The sequence below is a fragment of the Staurois parvus genome, unplaced genomic scaffold (assembly GCF_062004578.1).
Source record: "Staurois parvus isolate SC_StPar_1 unplaced genomic scaffold, SC_StPar_1.0 ptg000165l, whole genome shotgun sequence".
NCBI classification, from domain to species: domain Eukaryota; kingdom Metazoa; phylum Chordata; class Amphibia; order Anura; family Ranidae; genus Staurois; species Staurois parvus.
The window spans coordinates 2,350,708-2,367,733 of record NW_028317961.1 but is presented as its reverse complement, the minus strand read 5'-3'; the positions used below and the strand labels follow the sequence as shown (position 1 = coordinate 2,367,733).

General features: G+C 39.6%; 1 protein-coding gene across 6 annotated transcripts in view; it reads right to left on the bottom strand.

The window, feature by feature from the left end:
• Positions 1-17,026, bottom strand: part of LAMA2 (laminin subunit alpha 2) — a 1,220,316-nt gene that overhangs the window by 447,471 nt on the left and 755,819 nt on the right. For 4 of the 6 annotated variants that reach the window (XM_089676131.1, XM_089676133.1, XM_089676134.1 and 1 more), the window contains 4 exons: positions 13,689-13,795; positions 8,278-8,541; positions 6,044-6,224; positions 4,499-4,635 (listed from right to left, as the gene is read on the bottom strand). In XM_089676131.1, coding sequence (XP_089532257.1) covers positions 4,499-4,635; positions 6,044-6,224; positions 8,278-8,541; positions 13,689-13,795 — 689 coding nt within the window. The remainder of the gene's footprint in view (positions 1-4,498; positions 4,636-6,043; positions 6,225-8,277; positions 8,542-13,688; positions 13,796-17,026) is intronic. The other 2 variants (XM_089676135.1, XM_089676136.1) reach the window with 1 other exon arrangement.

Genomic DNA, 17,026 nt, shown 5'->3' with positions numbered 1-17,026 from the left:
TGTTATTAGCCCCGATACAATATGACTGCTGTAACCAGCTGTAATAGCGATCACATGTACACTAGTAAACAATGTTTGCTATTCATGATGCCATTGATTACTACTGTGATCTCTATAATTGGTCTCAGCATTCATATAGTACAGGGACCAATCACAGTGGTCCTGTACCATACGATAGCTGTGGCCCATCACAGCAATCATAATAGTAAATAATGGCATCATGAGTGGATGTCAAACACAGTTAAAGACACCTTGCTATACAGTGATCATCACTCTATAGGCAATCATAGTGTAAAAACAAAAACCTGATCACCCCCTTCCCCCCACAGCAGTACAATGTCACTAGGGTGACACTGCGCTGCTCTGGTGACAGTATGTAAAACAATGTAAAACAAAAAAAATGTAAAAAAAAAATAAATAAAGATGTATATATTTTTACCTACCATCACAAGAGCAGTGCAGTGTTACTGGCTGCTCTGATATCACTGTATGTCAGTGCCTACAGCCATTATCTCTGATCAATACCACAGCAGTATGATGTCACCAGACCAGTATCCTTAATCACCACCACACCCCTCACAATATCTATGATCACTGCCACACCAGTCATATTGTCTCTGATCACTGCCACACCAGTCATATTGTCCCTGATCACGACCACACCAGTTATAGTGTCCCTGATTACGGCCACGCCAGTCCCAGTGTCACCAGACCAGTGTGTGCCAGCAACAGTGCTCCTTTCCACTGCCACACCAGTCTCAGTGTCACCACACCAGTTTAAGCCAACAATAGTGTCCCTAATTGTTACTACACCAGTCTCAGTGTCACCACAAAAGTGTAAGTCAGCAGCAGTGTTACTGAGTGCTTCTAAACTAGTCCTTAGTGTCTCCAGACCAGTGCAGCCAGCAACAATGTTCCTGATCACTGCCACACCAATGCAATGTTGCCTCTGCTTGCTGCCTGTACTAAACTGTACAGGCAGCAGGCAGAGTCCCTATGCCTTTAACCACTTGCCTACCAGGCACTTATACCCCCTTCCTTACCAGGCCAATTTTCAGCTTTCAGCGCTGCCGCACTTTGATTGACAATTGCGCGGTCATGCAACATTGTACCCATATGAAATTTTGATCATTTTTTCCTCACAAATAGAGCTTTCTTTTGGTGGTATGTCCTCCCCACTGGGCACTTTACTTTTTGCGCTATAAATAAAAAAGTGCAAAAAATTTAAAAAAAAAAAGTTTCTTTGTTTCTATTATAAAATTTTTCAAACAGGTATTTTTTCTCCTTCACTGATGTGTGTTGATGAGGCAGCACTGATGGGCACTGATAGGCAGCACTGATGGGCACTGATAGGCAGCACTAAAGGGCACTGATAAGCAGTACTAATGAGGTGGCACGGATAGGCGGCACTGATAGGCAGCACTAATGAGGTGTCACGGATAGGCGGCACTAATATGCAGCACTGATAGGCGGCACTGATAGGTGACACTGATGATGGGTACTGATAGATGGCACTGACTGGCATCACTGCTGGGCACTGACTGGCGGCACTGACTGGCACAACCCCTGGGCACTGACTGGTGGCACTGACTGGCAGCACTGCTGGGCTGCACTGGTGGGTGGCACTGGTGGGCAGCACTGGTGGGTGGGCACAGGTGGGTGGCACAGGTGGGTGGCACTGGTGGGCACAGGTGGGTGGGCACATGTGGGTGGCACTGCTGGGCACATGTAGGTGGCACTTCTGGGCACAGGTAGGTGGCACTGCAGAGTGGCACAGGTGGGTGCACTGCTGGGCACAGGTGGGTGATCTGCTGGGCACAGGTGGGCGGAGCTAGTGGGCGCACTGCTGGGCACAGGTGGGCGGAACTTGCGGGTGGCACTGCTGGGCACCGATCATCAGGGCACTGATCATCAGTGCCCTGATGATCGGTGCCCATCCCCGCTCTGACAACTGCCGGTTCTCGGCAGTACTTTCCTCACGATCTGACAGCGTGAGGAAAGTGCAGCCGAGAACCGGCACTTGCATTTCCCTCTGATCAGCGTGTCATCGGACACCGCTGATCAGGTAGCCGGGTGCGCGCCCCCTGGGGCGCGCAGGAGAGCGCGTTCTGGGAGGACGTCATATGACGTCCACTCAGAACTGGCCGGCCGCAGTGCAGCCGTCATTCGGCTATCTGCGGTCGGCAGGTAGTTAAGGAGGGGAGGGTTCCCTCCAGGCACACCTAAGTTAGAACTGCAGTACACAAAGGAGCCTTGAAGTAGGCACTGTGGCTTATGCATATATTTGCAAATGCGTGCAAACAAAAACCCTTTTTAACGTGAATTGTTAAACAGGGTCAGTTTAGTTGTTTTTCAGGCTAGCTGATAAGTGTGCTGAAAAATATTTTGTTTGTCTATGATGTACACTTCCCTTCCATGTACACCTTACTGCAAAGGCTAGTTATAGATTGGGGTGGTTGCCACTTGTTTGTACAGTTGGTTGAATTTTATGTGCCTTCACTGGATGCCATTGTGCTCTTGCTGGGAGTCAAATGTGTCCTGTGCCTTTAAGGAAGGATGGGCTCCTTCCAGGTACACCTACCCTTAATCCATCCACTGCTATATGTGCTCCAACTTGGGAGACTGAAAACTATAGAGTTAGGATCACTGTACACAGTGGGTCCTTGACATAGACACTGCAGCTTATAGTTAGAGAAGGAGATGGAGATGTAGAGTGAGGTAGTGGGGAAGGGGGGGGGGGGGTGAGAAAAAAAGGGGGGGAGGGAGGGGAATGGGTAGGGAGTAAAGGGGATTTTAAAGTGTATGAGCCAGAGAGATAGTCATATAGTTTAGGATGCAATACGTGTAAGATCAGTCAAAGGGGCAACACGTGGGTCAAGAATCCGAAATGCAAGCCATGATGCTGAGTCTCAGCCCATCCAAATGTGCACCAAATGTGTCTTCAGTGGACAGGGCGTTTCCTAGAACAGCATTGTGTCTAATCATTCAGTCAGGGGGTATAGGCTGTTCATGCACATATAGGCGATAGGTAGTGGTGGCTTTGAAATGACTCCAACAAGCCCAAGTCTTCCTGAATCTCTCGGGATGTTCTTTTGCTACAGAAATCAATTCCTCCATTTCCTCAATTTTATTGATCCTAGCAAACCATTCCCATCCTATTAAATACCTTGAACTGTCTACTTTCCAAAAAAGGGTCATTTTGTGGTAATGTTCTGGCATCTTAGGGCCTCAAGAAATTAGCAGTCCACAGGACTGATCAATTTTCAAATACATATACCATATTTTATAGACTATAGCTTTCACATAAACTAAATAATGTTTTCTGATCTGGGTTAGTTTTACCAAATGTAGAAGAATACATTTTGGTCTAATCTTTTGTTAAATATAGCAAAAAACAAACAAAAAACAAAAAAAAAGTGATGAAATACCACCAAAAGAAAGCTCTGTCTTTCTAAAAAAAATTCTAAAAATGTAATTTAGGTACAATGTTGAATACCTGAGTAATTGCCATTAAAAATGTGACAGCACTGAAAACTAAAAAAATGGCCTGGACTGGAAAGGGGTGAGAGTGTCCGGACTTCAAGTGGTTAAAGTTGATTGTACAGATTTATGTCCTATATTTTTCCTGACATTGTCCTTACTTTATTAAAAACTTTGTGATAGTTTTATTTTAGAAGCTTTTGCTATGTGCTGAAAGTCAAATGACATGCATTCATCACTGGCACTCAATGACAGTGTATACTGAAAAGCAAATTCCCTGCATGGTTTTATGCCCTATCATCAGGCTCCATCGGCTCTGCTTGTTACATAGCAAACACAGAAAAGACAGGTGCATGCTAATCACCTGTGTACATGAGCCCTGATAAATACATTAGCAATGTTTCTTCACTACCATAAATAACAAAAGACATTAACAAGTGGTGTTGTGGATGGGGTAATATCTTGTCTCATCATAGTCATTGGGTTCATTAGACACTCACTTTGAAGTTGTGTCAGATCACTGTGATCTTTTTCTTTCACAACAGTTTGACAAGAAAAATGATTATAAGCAAGCATGCAATTACATTTATACTGCCAAGTAGCATACTTATAATATATTCTCTGTTTTAAGTTAACCATTTCCTTTGCCGTATTTGTTAAATGCAATATCTTTTTTTGCAAGAAAATGAAACACTTTACACAAATGTCAAACCTCAGTTAATTAATAACATTAGCAGATGATGTTGCTCACAAATAATTACTTTGACTTGAATTAGACACAGGGCAACATGTTACTTCTATTAATAGTAGGAAGAGCAAATACAGTACACGTACAATCAGTGAAGTTCACCACACAGAGACATTAAGACAGAAGAGACACATCAACTTTCCCATCAAATCCTCAGCAAGAAAAAGTACTAATCAATACCATCATTGGCAATTATACCATGATGTTTCTGAGTATATAATAACAGTCTGACCATTATTTACCCTACTGAGAGTGTATTGATTGACTGACCTTGCATCCAGTGATCATGCTGTATCCCCAGTGGTTTGGTGCACATTTCTCACATTGATCTCCAATGGTGTTGGGAGGACAAACACATTGGCCTGTTTCCTCATCACAGTTATTCCCAACATGAGGGCAATCACAAGCTAAATAGAGACAAAACTCTCATATTAGGCACAGCAAGGTTAAAACATTGACAAAGATTGGTGACACGATACTGTTATATGTTCTGTTTGTAGCACGATTGGAATGGGATAAACATGCATTATGCCATTTTATTTTATTTTTTTACATTAATGCATAACTACCACTACTGAGTGCCAATTAGTGCAAGAAAGCTGAGCATCTATACTGACAAATTGTTGTCTTTTTTAAATAAATTGAAGTAAATTTCATTCCATCATGTACACTGGTTGTCTGAGTCTTTTTATTTGTCATCGTTATAACATCAGGTGTGAACACCCCTGCACAGTCTCCTTAGTATTAACACAAACATTGGTATTATTCTGAAATTCATTATTCTAAAATTTGTGATTACTAAATGACATGTGGAAACCTTTGAAATCTACATTTAAAAAATGAATTAAAGAAGACATTAATGTTTAGATTAAATCAGCTAAACACATTCAAGGTGTATTAAAAAGTAGGCAAAGTCTTACAGTTTGTTTTCTTTAGAAAGCAATTACATTCTGAGTAGAAAAATCTGTCCCTTGTCAGCATGACCACCACTTCCACACAGTGAGAAAGGGACCTTTTCTACAGCATGCTGACAGGGGACAGGCTTTCTACTTAAGCTGTGACTCTTTTCTAAAGGAAACAAACTGCAAGAGTGTCAGGAAGGGGATCACCTGCTGGTGGCACTGTGGCTCCCTAACCTATAGGCTGCAGTCCCGATGTCCACCAGTGGGTGTCTCTCAGCAGCCAATAACTCATAGCAATTAGGTATCTCCTGATGCTTGTTGCAGGAAATGTATTTAAACATTGCCTGTGCTTCTCCTCTTTGCTCTGGTGTTTGTCCATGTGCCCCTGACCTGTGTTCCTATAGCCTGATCCTGATTCCGCAGCCTGATCCTGGTCCTGATCCTGCAACCTGATCCCTTACCTTCCTGCTTGTTCCTTCTCCCATTTACCCTCTACTTGTCTTGATTTCCCCCCTGCTCCTTCTACCTGGTCTCCTGTGTACGACCCTGGCTCTGATACTGACTATGCTTCTCATATCCTGCTATTTGTATATATTTGGTATGGGCAGTTGTTCATTGTTTGTTCACTCACTTATTAGATTCTCTGGTTTGATTTATGCAGTTTGATATATTGGAGGTGCGTTTGTATTTTTGTTATTCACCTATTCTTAAAAAATTACATTATTTTACATTATGCTTGAGCTTGGTGTACTGTGTAAGTCTACACATTTCTGGTCACACCCGTTTCACAGTATACAAACAATCAATATCCCTGACAAAAGACCTTGCACACCTTTTGTTTTGATGTAGATGTAATACATTTAGCTGATTTAAAGTTAAACTTTAATTCCCCTTTAACGGAAAATGTACTTACGGGTACATCCACCTTCTTGGAAATCATGAAACCCACGGGCACAATGGTCACATTTATCTCCAGCTACTCCAGGCTGACAATGACATTGCCCATTATCATCACAGTCAAATGATTTGGATCCAAAAGAGTTGCAGTTACAGGGTACACATCCTTGAGAGAAAACCGGACCATATGTTTGTGGCTGAAAAGGGAACAGAACACAAAATTAAGTTATGACAAAGTACAATATGATATGTACAAAAGGTCTGATGAAATATTCAGTAAAAAATTATGTACCAAAAGGGCCTGCACACACATGCAACTATTTTACACTTAAAGGAGAAGTACAGTCAAAGCTCTTGTGGCTGTACTCCTGTGTACCCATTTTCAGCTGACAGCGGGCTGAAGTCTGTTGTTGGCTTACATCACTCAGGTGGTCCAGGTGGGGGAAAGATCCCGACTTTAACCACTTCCCGTCTGGCCGTTGTACATAAACGGATGGACGGGAGCAGTGCAGGAGCGGGTTGCCATTCATAAACAGAACCCACATTTACAGGCTGTGCGTGCTCCCGGAGGACACATTGGAACACCGATCGCTGTGTGAGGTCCTGATCATGTGATCACTGATTGGCCAATCAGTGATCGCATGAATAGTAGTAAGCAAGATGAAAAAGCAAAAAAAATTTAGAAAAATTATAATTTTTGGTTATATTTTGGGTTATTTTTTTTTACTAAAAAGATAACTGTATAAATGTTGGCCAAGATTTATGAAGAATAATTGTTTATTTGCAAAATGTTAAATGAAAAAAACGTTTTTAAAATTTTTTGGACATTTCATTTATATAGCAAAAAAAAAAAAAAAATCCCAATGGTGAATAAATACCACCAAAATAACGTTTTATCATTCTAAAAAAAATGCTAAAACATTCATATGGGTACCGTGTTGCATGACCGCGCAATTGTCATTCAAAGTGTGATAGAACTGAAAGCTGAAAATTGGCCTGGACAGGAAGGGGGTAAAAGTGTCCGGACTTGAAGTGGTTAAGAAAAACATATGTGCTGGGAGCTCACACCCTGCGCGCTCCCAGTACACATGTCCAGTACTCACGGAAAGGTCCCGATCTCCTCTCATATGGGTACAGTGTTGCATGACACTTCATTCAAAGTGTGATAGCACTGAAAGCTGAAATATGGCCTAGACAGAAAGGGGGTAAAAGTGTTTGGACTTGAAGTGGTTAAAGTCGGGATCCACCCCAGAGTCTGGAGTGGTACCTGGCTCAGGCTCTCAGTGATCTGCTGGGAGCCTGAGCCAGCTGCTCCCTCCGCTTCCACAGCCCAGAGCTCCAGTGAGCTCGGGAAGGGGCAAAGAGGAGAGTGATGACTGACAGTCCCGCTCTCTGCTCAGAGTGGCTATGAGAACTCAGTGATCAGCGGTCATATGATTGCTGAATTCTCACACTTAGAGCCGGCGGGGGACAGATGCAGCATTGGACCAATGCTGCATCCACCTAGGTAAGTATGACTGGGGAAAAAAGCCCACATTATTCTTTTAACAGTAGTACCACTGAGTCCCTAGAATATTTTCAAAAACAATGACAGAAACTACTGTGTAAAGTAAAGTCTAGCTTCTCACTGTAGTTGTAAAAAGACACAATTTAAACCATGACAAAGTGCCTACATTTGTGAATGTTGCTTCCCCTACCCTGCCAGAATTCACAGATCAGTGCTTGCAGCCATTGGCTGCAAATGCTGATCATCAGATGCTTGTCTTCCAGCATGTCCCTTCAACAACAGCTGGTCTTTAGACCAGCTTCTGTTGAAGACACAGCTATACACATTGACCAAACGTAAGTGGGAGTTGTGAAAATATTCCCATGCACAGGTGCATGTATGGAGTATTCTTACATTTAATATAAGCTGTGTAACTAATGATGGCATGTCTTGGAGTTATTGAGAGGAAAAAACATGTTTCTTACAATGTTGCTAATTAATACTTGATAGAGCGATTAAAAACTATAATATACCTTTTCACCATGTCTACATAATTCCTAAAATATCTATCCGTGCAGCAGATTTTTGAACTTCAAATATGACAATTTAGAAATTGTGCAAAAGTGAGGATGTCACTAACAACACTTTTAACTGTTGGATGTTAGACCCTTGTTAATGTAAAACCTTTCAGATTTCAATCAGTAACTTGTCGTGCACTAGTAGTGAACTCCACGCCATGCAGAGAAAGCCTGCAAAGCAATTACCGAGATTGCTGGTTTGTAAGCTCCTCTAGGACAGCCTCTCGATGTGGGGTAGTTCCATCTCCGAACAGGAACTTGGATATTTTGAGATTTCCCAGGTAGATCTTTCCTCTCATAACCTTGCCTTTTGAACTCACATCGCTTTCCAAAGAACTCTGGTTTACAGATACACCTCCCTGTTATGTCACAGCGCTGGGACATTGAGCCAATGACACTACAGCTACAGGCCTGACATAACTGCTTCTCAGAATCCCACCAACAGTTAGGCTTTTAGAGTGAAAGTAAAGAGAATAGAGGAAAAGTGTAAGAAACACAAAAAGATACAACAGAATTGGAAAGTAAGAGAAATTGTTAAGCTTCTGAGATCTGACATTCAAGCGAGATAATACTGAGAGACAGAACACAATGTCTTTCTGAAGAATACAGCAGATGACATTTAGCAATGAATATTTCATGCTTTATCTGAGATACATCACACAACAAATTATAATTGTAATTAAATGATAAATTATTCTAGACGAGTGCTGATACATTATTTGTTCACTCAACTTAATAATGAAACATTGAAATCATGAAAAATAGGAAAAGCAACAGTATTTAAGTCATTATGAAATTAAAAAGATATATGGACCATTACACTGTACTAAAAAATAAATTAAATACAATTTCAATGCAAATAAGGTGTGTCAAAAAATAAGTCTAAACAGGCAAAGTTAATGTTCCTAGTTTTCAGTAATTATGATGATGTTTAAAGAGAGTAGAATGAAAATTAACAATAGTGAATGGTAAAGTAAACCTAAGAGCACAGAAAATGGATGGTGATAACTTTTAAATATATAGAGACCAGAATGTATTTATTTTTACTTAGCCTGGCCATGATTAAGGCTGAATGAGTCATTACAGAAACATGGCTGCTATTGTGGAGTTTTACTACTTAAATTCTAGTTGCCTGGCTGTCATATTGAAGCTCATACCTCAATATTCGGACTCAGAATGAATATTCCAATACGGATAATCAGATTTTTTTTTTTAATTCTCCTGATCTGCATGCTTGTTTTAAGTCAGGAACTCAATATATTTAAAATAGTAGGTCAGAATACAGCAACATGTTCAGAAGAAGGGCAGAAAATGCAGATGCAAATATTTCTAATGACAGATTTACATTAAAGCTATACTCTAGGATAAGCATGTGTACTCATCCAGATCTATGCAATGTTTCTGTTATAAAAACTAGTCACCACTGCTCTCTCTCCTTGTGTAGGGTGATTGGTCTTGTCTCCAACCCCTCCCCTGTATTTTTTTTCATGCATATTGTAGTAGGTGAAGCCTGCTGGGTCCTTCCCACAGCTCTGCTCATTGCACAGATTATGTACAGCACAGTGATGATATCAAAGCTACTTTTACAAAACAATATCTGGGCTTGTAAAGGTATTTGGTGGTCACAAAGTGGATTCATATCTTTTGTAGTTATTGAGGAATATATTTAAATGAACGTTTTGTATCCAATGTTTGGCTTTAATAAATAATGTAGAATCTCAATATGTGCAGGCATTCTTATGCACCTGTCTATTTCACTGAAAGAAAAGTGTTTCTTTTCTCTGTTTTCTGTTTGTGCACTCCTGAATGAAGCTTACATTGGTGTGTGTGTGTGTGTGGGGGGGGGGGGGTCAGTGTAACTCCTTGTGATCTTCACTACAAAATGTTTGGTAACCTGGAATGAGCATGAATTCAAAAGGCCTTAACACCTGTCCTGCATTTTTATTTCAGGATAGTTACAAAGTTATGTAGCTGGTCTCATTGACAAAAAAAAAGACACAAGTTCATCTAGTTCAACCAATAGGTTAGTGGCACACTGGAGCCAAAATTAGGATGACATCCCTAGACCACGCACATTTAAAATCAAGTTACCAAAGATAGCTTCCATATACTGTATTTATCTCAACCAGTTCCCTATATAGTGATTAAGCTACAGGGGAATAGTTACAACACTACAAAAAGTATAATAAATACTGTAAGGGACTTCAGACTTAAGCTTGTTTGATTAGATGACCATTTGTGCTACAACTAAATCTGAGTTTTGATAGGTGATGAGACTGGAATAGTAGTTCCCACTCTGAAAATTGCTACACATCTTGCTTGGGACATCACAGGATTTTCCTGGCATGGCCAGAGAGCTCTAAGATGAAGGCATTTGAAATGCAACCTATATACAAATATAAATCCTATATTACTCGGGGTCTTAAGTGATTAAAGGATCCAAAAAATGTAAATTCCATAAAAAGCTTCTATAGCAACATTGTAACAGTTAGCAAGGCTTGACAGCATTGAAGTATGTGGGTAGCTACAAGTCTAATGTAAAATGAATTTCTTCTTTTATAATAGGTTGCAAGAACCCTTTTTATTATAACATGTCCTCTTAAATGTTTATAGCCTTGGCATTAACCTTTGGAAGGCTGAACAGATGAAGGTCACCAAAACTTCTCTGTCATGAATTAGCTGACAGAAACACTCTTGTGTTGTAATCTGAAGGCGTTAATGTGGTATTTCTGTACTAATAAAAGCTTGCTTTAGCTGAATAGACCCTAGCTTAAAATGATGAATAGATTCTTCAAACACTTTTAGCACAAGTGGACGTCAAAGCAAATCAACAAAAAATCAACAGGATTTGTATGGCAGGTTTTTCAATATATTCATCTGTGGAAGTAAAATGTTCAGAATAAAAGCATGTAGTTTATGTCAGAGAAACTGATGTGCTTTGGAAAGGTATTATGTTAAGAAATCCATTTTGGTCTCATAGTAAAGCTAAAAATCAATGCATACATCATAAGTTGTTGTGTTTTTGGTACAATGTCAAGAACTACATGACTAACATTTATCTACATAGCTTTCTAAAACATTTATTATATTTAGCCATACAATCAGCCCATAGCATGCAGAATCAATCCATAATGACGTGTTCAAATTGTTGTTACCCATTAGACAGGTTATGTGAAAAATGCAAAGGTGAAGACCACAATGCAAAATATGATGACAGTACTGTAGTGGAAAATACATTGTCTCTCAAATGGGGATATTTACATGATGTAGGGTCAACCAGGCACAAGTATATATCCAAAGTAAGATTACATTTTATTAGAGTAAGATAAATGTCCACAAATGAGAAAGGGAGAGGGTGTCTAAAGAACATTCAACCAAAGCTGACGTTCTTCTGGTAATCATTTTTCCCTGGTCATAGATGGTTTAAAATTCAACCACTACCTATTTACCAGAAGTCAATCATTAGATCACCTTCGGGCTTGATAGAAAATGTTTCATAATCAGCTAGCAGCAGCTGACTGGAGAGTTCTGCTGTCACATTACAATGTCCCAGATGGGAGGATTCCTCCATCCAAAAAAAATCATCAATAGCCAGCTTTACTTTGATGCAGGGCTAATTTTTATAAAGAAAGAATCTTCTGCCCAGCCCATCCTACTTTATGAAGCTTTGTATATGAGATAGACCTAAAATATCTTTACCACTGAAACAGTTTCCTAGGATTCCATGCACAAACACTTTGTCACCAGACCTCTGCTGAAGATCTGGCTAATCCTTCCCTGAGCAGAGACTGTGGGACCAAATACCTAGGCTTTTGGACACTTGAATGGCTACTGTTGAATTCAGAACTATCTGTTTTTAATGCAAAAGACAGGTACATTTTGATTTAATGATTTACTGGGTATGTAGTGGGCATAGGACAGGGACTGGGTCAGGGGCGGACTGACCATTTGGAAACTCGGGCACTGCCCGAGGGCCCGGGGTCAGTAGGGGGCCCCATGAGATGCCCCTGGTACCTTTTTCATAGGCTTTTTCGAGTTTGGGCAAGGACACAGGGGCCCCATGATCCCCTATTGCCCGGGGGTCCCATGAGTTGTCAGTCTGCCCCTGGACTGGGTTATAAGCTAGAACACTTTCAAGTATTGGCAGATAAGTAAGCTACCCTCTCTAGCTGTTTACAACTTTCCATATTACCTCCCTGATGCCTCAAAGATTTGACATGCTCTATCCAACATGGTTGGAATGTACTTTCAGTTCCACTGACAATACCCAATCAATCTAGACAAACTATACTCTGCTTTTCACTTTTCAATTACACTATGGAAATATAATGCACTGTAAATAAATAATATTAAATATTCCTTCTTAAGCTGGGTTTACTAGCTTTGTTTTTATTTGCTCAGCTGGTGGGCTGAATGAAAAAAAAAATGAATGGATTCCCCCATCTACACAAGCGAGATGGATGGAGGAATGCTCCTTGCTATGCTGTTGTATTTTGACAGTGGGGACTCATTCACTGTCAGAATACACTGATTAGCGCTGAAGCCAATTGACTGCAGCTGTTGATCAAATTCAAGTTTTCCCACGGTTCTGTTAGACAGAAATCTACTGACTACTGTAAAACAGAGAGGGCCACACACAGATCTAAATTTGGCAGATCCCCACAGAATTGGCTGAATTTACATCTATGTGTAATCACCTTTAGGAAACTTTGCAGTACAAGTTATTTATCTATGCTTTGATAATCTCTAGGAGCATGTCTTACCCTAATCTGGGAAATTCAGTTTGTGCATTGTTAGCTACAAAAAAATTACTTAGGTATATTGGTAAAATACTTTCAAAGCTGCAAGACAGATGGAATACTTACAGAGAATTTTTTTTGGATAATGGTACCAAGCACGAAGGCCAAGTATCACAGAGAAAATACAATATTTGTTATTATGTAATACTGCAACAACTGCAAAATATAGTGCAGGCTATTATTGACTGTTTTTGATATTTACAACAGTAATTTTCCGAGACAATATACAAACAAACATCCGATGGCCGCACATCCAGTAAAATCACCTTTATTTCTTGTAGCATATTCCACAAATATGACAGGGATACAGGACTCCAGCTAACGCGTTTCATGCTCCACTAATGCTTAGTCATAGCAGTCATAGGAGCTATGACTAAGCGCTAATGGAGCGTGAAACGCGTTAGCTGGAGACCTGTATCCCTGTCATATTTGTGGAATATGCTAAAGGAAGAAGTAAAGGTGATTTTACTGGATGTGCGGCCATTGGATGTTTGTTTGTATATTGGAGTTTGCTGTGGACAGGGCCAGCACCTGGGATTTAGTGTGTATAGTAGTGGAAGAGGGAACCGACCTGGAGCAGTGTTTTTTGTTTTTTTGTAATTTTGTGAGACGGCTGTAGAAATCAACATCTGTATGGAGAAATACAATTCTAAGATGGAAAAGGTAAAAAAAAAACAACATTCCTGAGAGGATTCCATATTTACATATACAAACAATAATTAAAACATTTCAATTTATATAAGAACCCATAGGTAAATTTTATTTTTTGTTAGAAAGATTTCACAAGTTGACACTTACCAAACACTCATCACACTGGCGTCCAATCACATTATATTTGCACTCACACTGTCCTGTGTGAATATCACAGGTAATGGATGCTGACCCATTAATGTTACAGTTGCATGCTGTGGGACAGCAAAGTGCACAAGTTAGTCTACTGCATTTTATTTGTAGGCTCAGAATATGAACATTGTGCTAATTACTTATATATAACTTTAAATACAGTATTTAATTAGCTCATTGCTTGCTTACAAATTTGGTTTATATATGATTTTTCTAAATTCATTAACTTGACTAAATCAACTACCTTTTTTTGTTCAAGTAAAACATGCATAAGTATGGATGGGAACTTATTTAATCATGCTTTGTTATACAAAGATCTCTTGCTGAATGTGCTTTCTACTTAACATTAAACTATATTTCTGTCCTTTCTTTAGACCCTATTAATTAGTGAAACAGTTTGGCCTGACTGTCCTTTTCAATTGAAAGATAAAACCTATTGCACTTTGTTGAAGCAGAGTGCATTCATCTTTACAGGTATTGTATATTTAAATAAAAAAGAAACACTGGGTTCATCTGCACTATGTAAAATGTATGATTTTACAGTCTCTGCTGTGTAAAATAAAGAGTAGGTACAATGAGGAAATTAAAGAGTCTAAAGTCATAACGCTTTGTTTTTTTACCTTAATTTATTTATTTCAGGTACTTATATATCGCCATCAATTTACGCAGCGCTTTACATATATATTGTACATTCACATCAGTCCCTAACCCTCAAGGGATGTACAATCTAAGGTCCCTAACTCACATTCATATACAAGGGCCAATTTAGACAGGATCCAATGAACCTACCAGCATGTCTTTGGAGTGTGGGAGGAAACCGGAGTACCCGGAGGAAACCCACACAGGCACAAGGAGAACATGCAAACTCCAGGCAGGAGGTGCCGTGGCTGGGATTCAAACCAACGACCCTAGTACTGCCAGGCGGAAGTGCTAACCATTTAGCCACTATGCTGCCCATAGCCAATAATGCATTCTCTGCATTTAGGTAAAAAAACTCCCCACTCCCTAAACATATACATGCCTCCTGTCATGAGCCAATGCTGTCCTGGCTGCAGCCTCACTCTTCCTTCTTTCTGACCGGAGACACAGGCAGCAACAAGAGCCATATGCTCCTGTGAGGAGTGAGAGGGTTCTGGGCAGGTGTTGTGTGTGTCTATGGATGCACACAGCCCAGATCAGGACCATACCACCATGTGTGCCCCCCTCAACATAGCTTGCTGAGCAGGCACCCACAGGAAGGAAGGCTGGATAGTGCTGGCAGGCAACTTCAAAAGAGGAGATAAGAGATTGCTCTATGCACTATCATTGTACAGAAAAGGTAAGTATAACATCTTTTCTATGGTAAAGAAATGTACAGTATGTAGTATTAACAACCACTTTATAGAGGAATTCCAGGTATGGATATTTTATACATAGTTACATTGGTTCAGCTCGGAGCAGTGTAACTAGGCATATACCATACCTGGCTGAAAATCACTGAAATAGACACCGCTATTTCATTGATCTTTACTTGCTTCTGGGTTCTGTGCTGAGCAGCTGTTTTACTGCATCCTGAACACTGGAGGTCAGCCACTTGGCACAGGTGCCATTCAGAGAATGCTTTGCATTTTCTGAAAAAATGCAAAGCATACTCTGATTGGATGAGATGGAGAGGTGGGGTGGTGAGGTCCCAATCTCCACCTTGTCCAATCAGAAACTGCTTCACATTCAATCAGAAAATGCAAAAGCATTTTCTAAATGGTGCCCATGCTGAGTAGTTGATCTCCTGTGTTAAGAATGTAGCAGGGTAGCTGCTCAGCACAGTTCAGCAAGTGGAGATCAGAGGATTAGCGATATCAACTTCACTGATTTCCAGTTTCCAGGGGCATCAGCCAGGTATGGTATATGCACAATTACATTGGTTAAAACTAGACCAATGTACTTATGTATAAATTATCCATACCTGGAAATAAATCCTCTTTAAGTAAACCTGACCTGACTTATTTTATAAGAAGATTATTGGTTTTGTTAAACACATGTAGAGAAGGTAGAAAAAAATTACACTTAGAGTGTGTACATCATGCATGTATCATGTAAAGTGTGAGACATTAATGGCAAATGGAAAGACATTACATTACAGCATAAACCAGTTCTAGGATGGTTACAGTTTCCAAAGAGCATCAGTATTTCTGATGACTGCTTTTGTAAGTTTTCAAATAGATATCTGGGTACCCCTGGTCATGGGCATTGATCTCTGAATGGGAGAGAGAATCTTGTGACTGGACAGACTTTCCCCCATTCACAGATTGTGTTACAAGCAGTGTAATCAATGGAGGGGGGAGGAAGGAGAGAGCATGTCCCCTTCAGATCATTTGTACTGTTGATCTGCCTAAATACCTAAAGCTGTTAACCAGGGGTGGGCAACTGCGGCCCTTAAGCTGCTGTTGAACTACATGTCCCATGAAGCACTGCAAGACTGACAGTTTAAATGATGACAGACAGTTTAAATCATGACTCCCAGAGGCATAAGAATGGCGGGACTTGCAGTTCCGCAACAGTTGGAGGACCACAGTTGCCCTCCTGCTGTTAACCAATGTAGCACTGAAATTTCAGAGACAGGAAGAGAATCAGGTGTAGCTATATAGAAGGTTTCTCCAGAATCCAGCTTCTTTCACAACATGGGGCATGTTTAATTACAGGTAAGTGATGACTAATGCTGAAGGGATATTTTTAATAAAAATTCAGCTTTAAAGACCTACATAGGTGTTTTCAATAACCACAAGATGTCTGAATTTTTAGCACTGTTGTCCCCTTAGAAACATTTTAGCCCACATGGACGAAAGATATATTTGAAATATATTTTAAAAATATTCTTCCCAAATATATTGACAAATATTTGAAATACTAAAATGTTGTCAGTATTCAATATATTTAAAATTATATTTCAATACAATATATATATATATATATATATATATACATATACATACACACACACTGCACGTTGAAATGCGTTTTTTATATATTACAAAATAGATGAAAAATATTTTTAAAAATATATTTTATTTTTTTAACATATAAAAAAGTCATTTTAACATATACTTTTACATATATTTGTAAATGCATTCAAAAAATGTAGAATAAATGCATTTTTAAAGACATACAGTATATTTGCATTCTTAAAATGTATTTAAATGTATTATAAATGTATTTTTAAAAATATTTTTCATACATTATGTAATAAAAACGCATTTCAACATACAGTATATATATATATATATATTTATTGAAATATATTGAATACTGCCAAAATT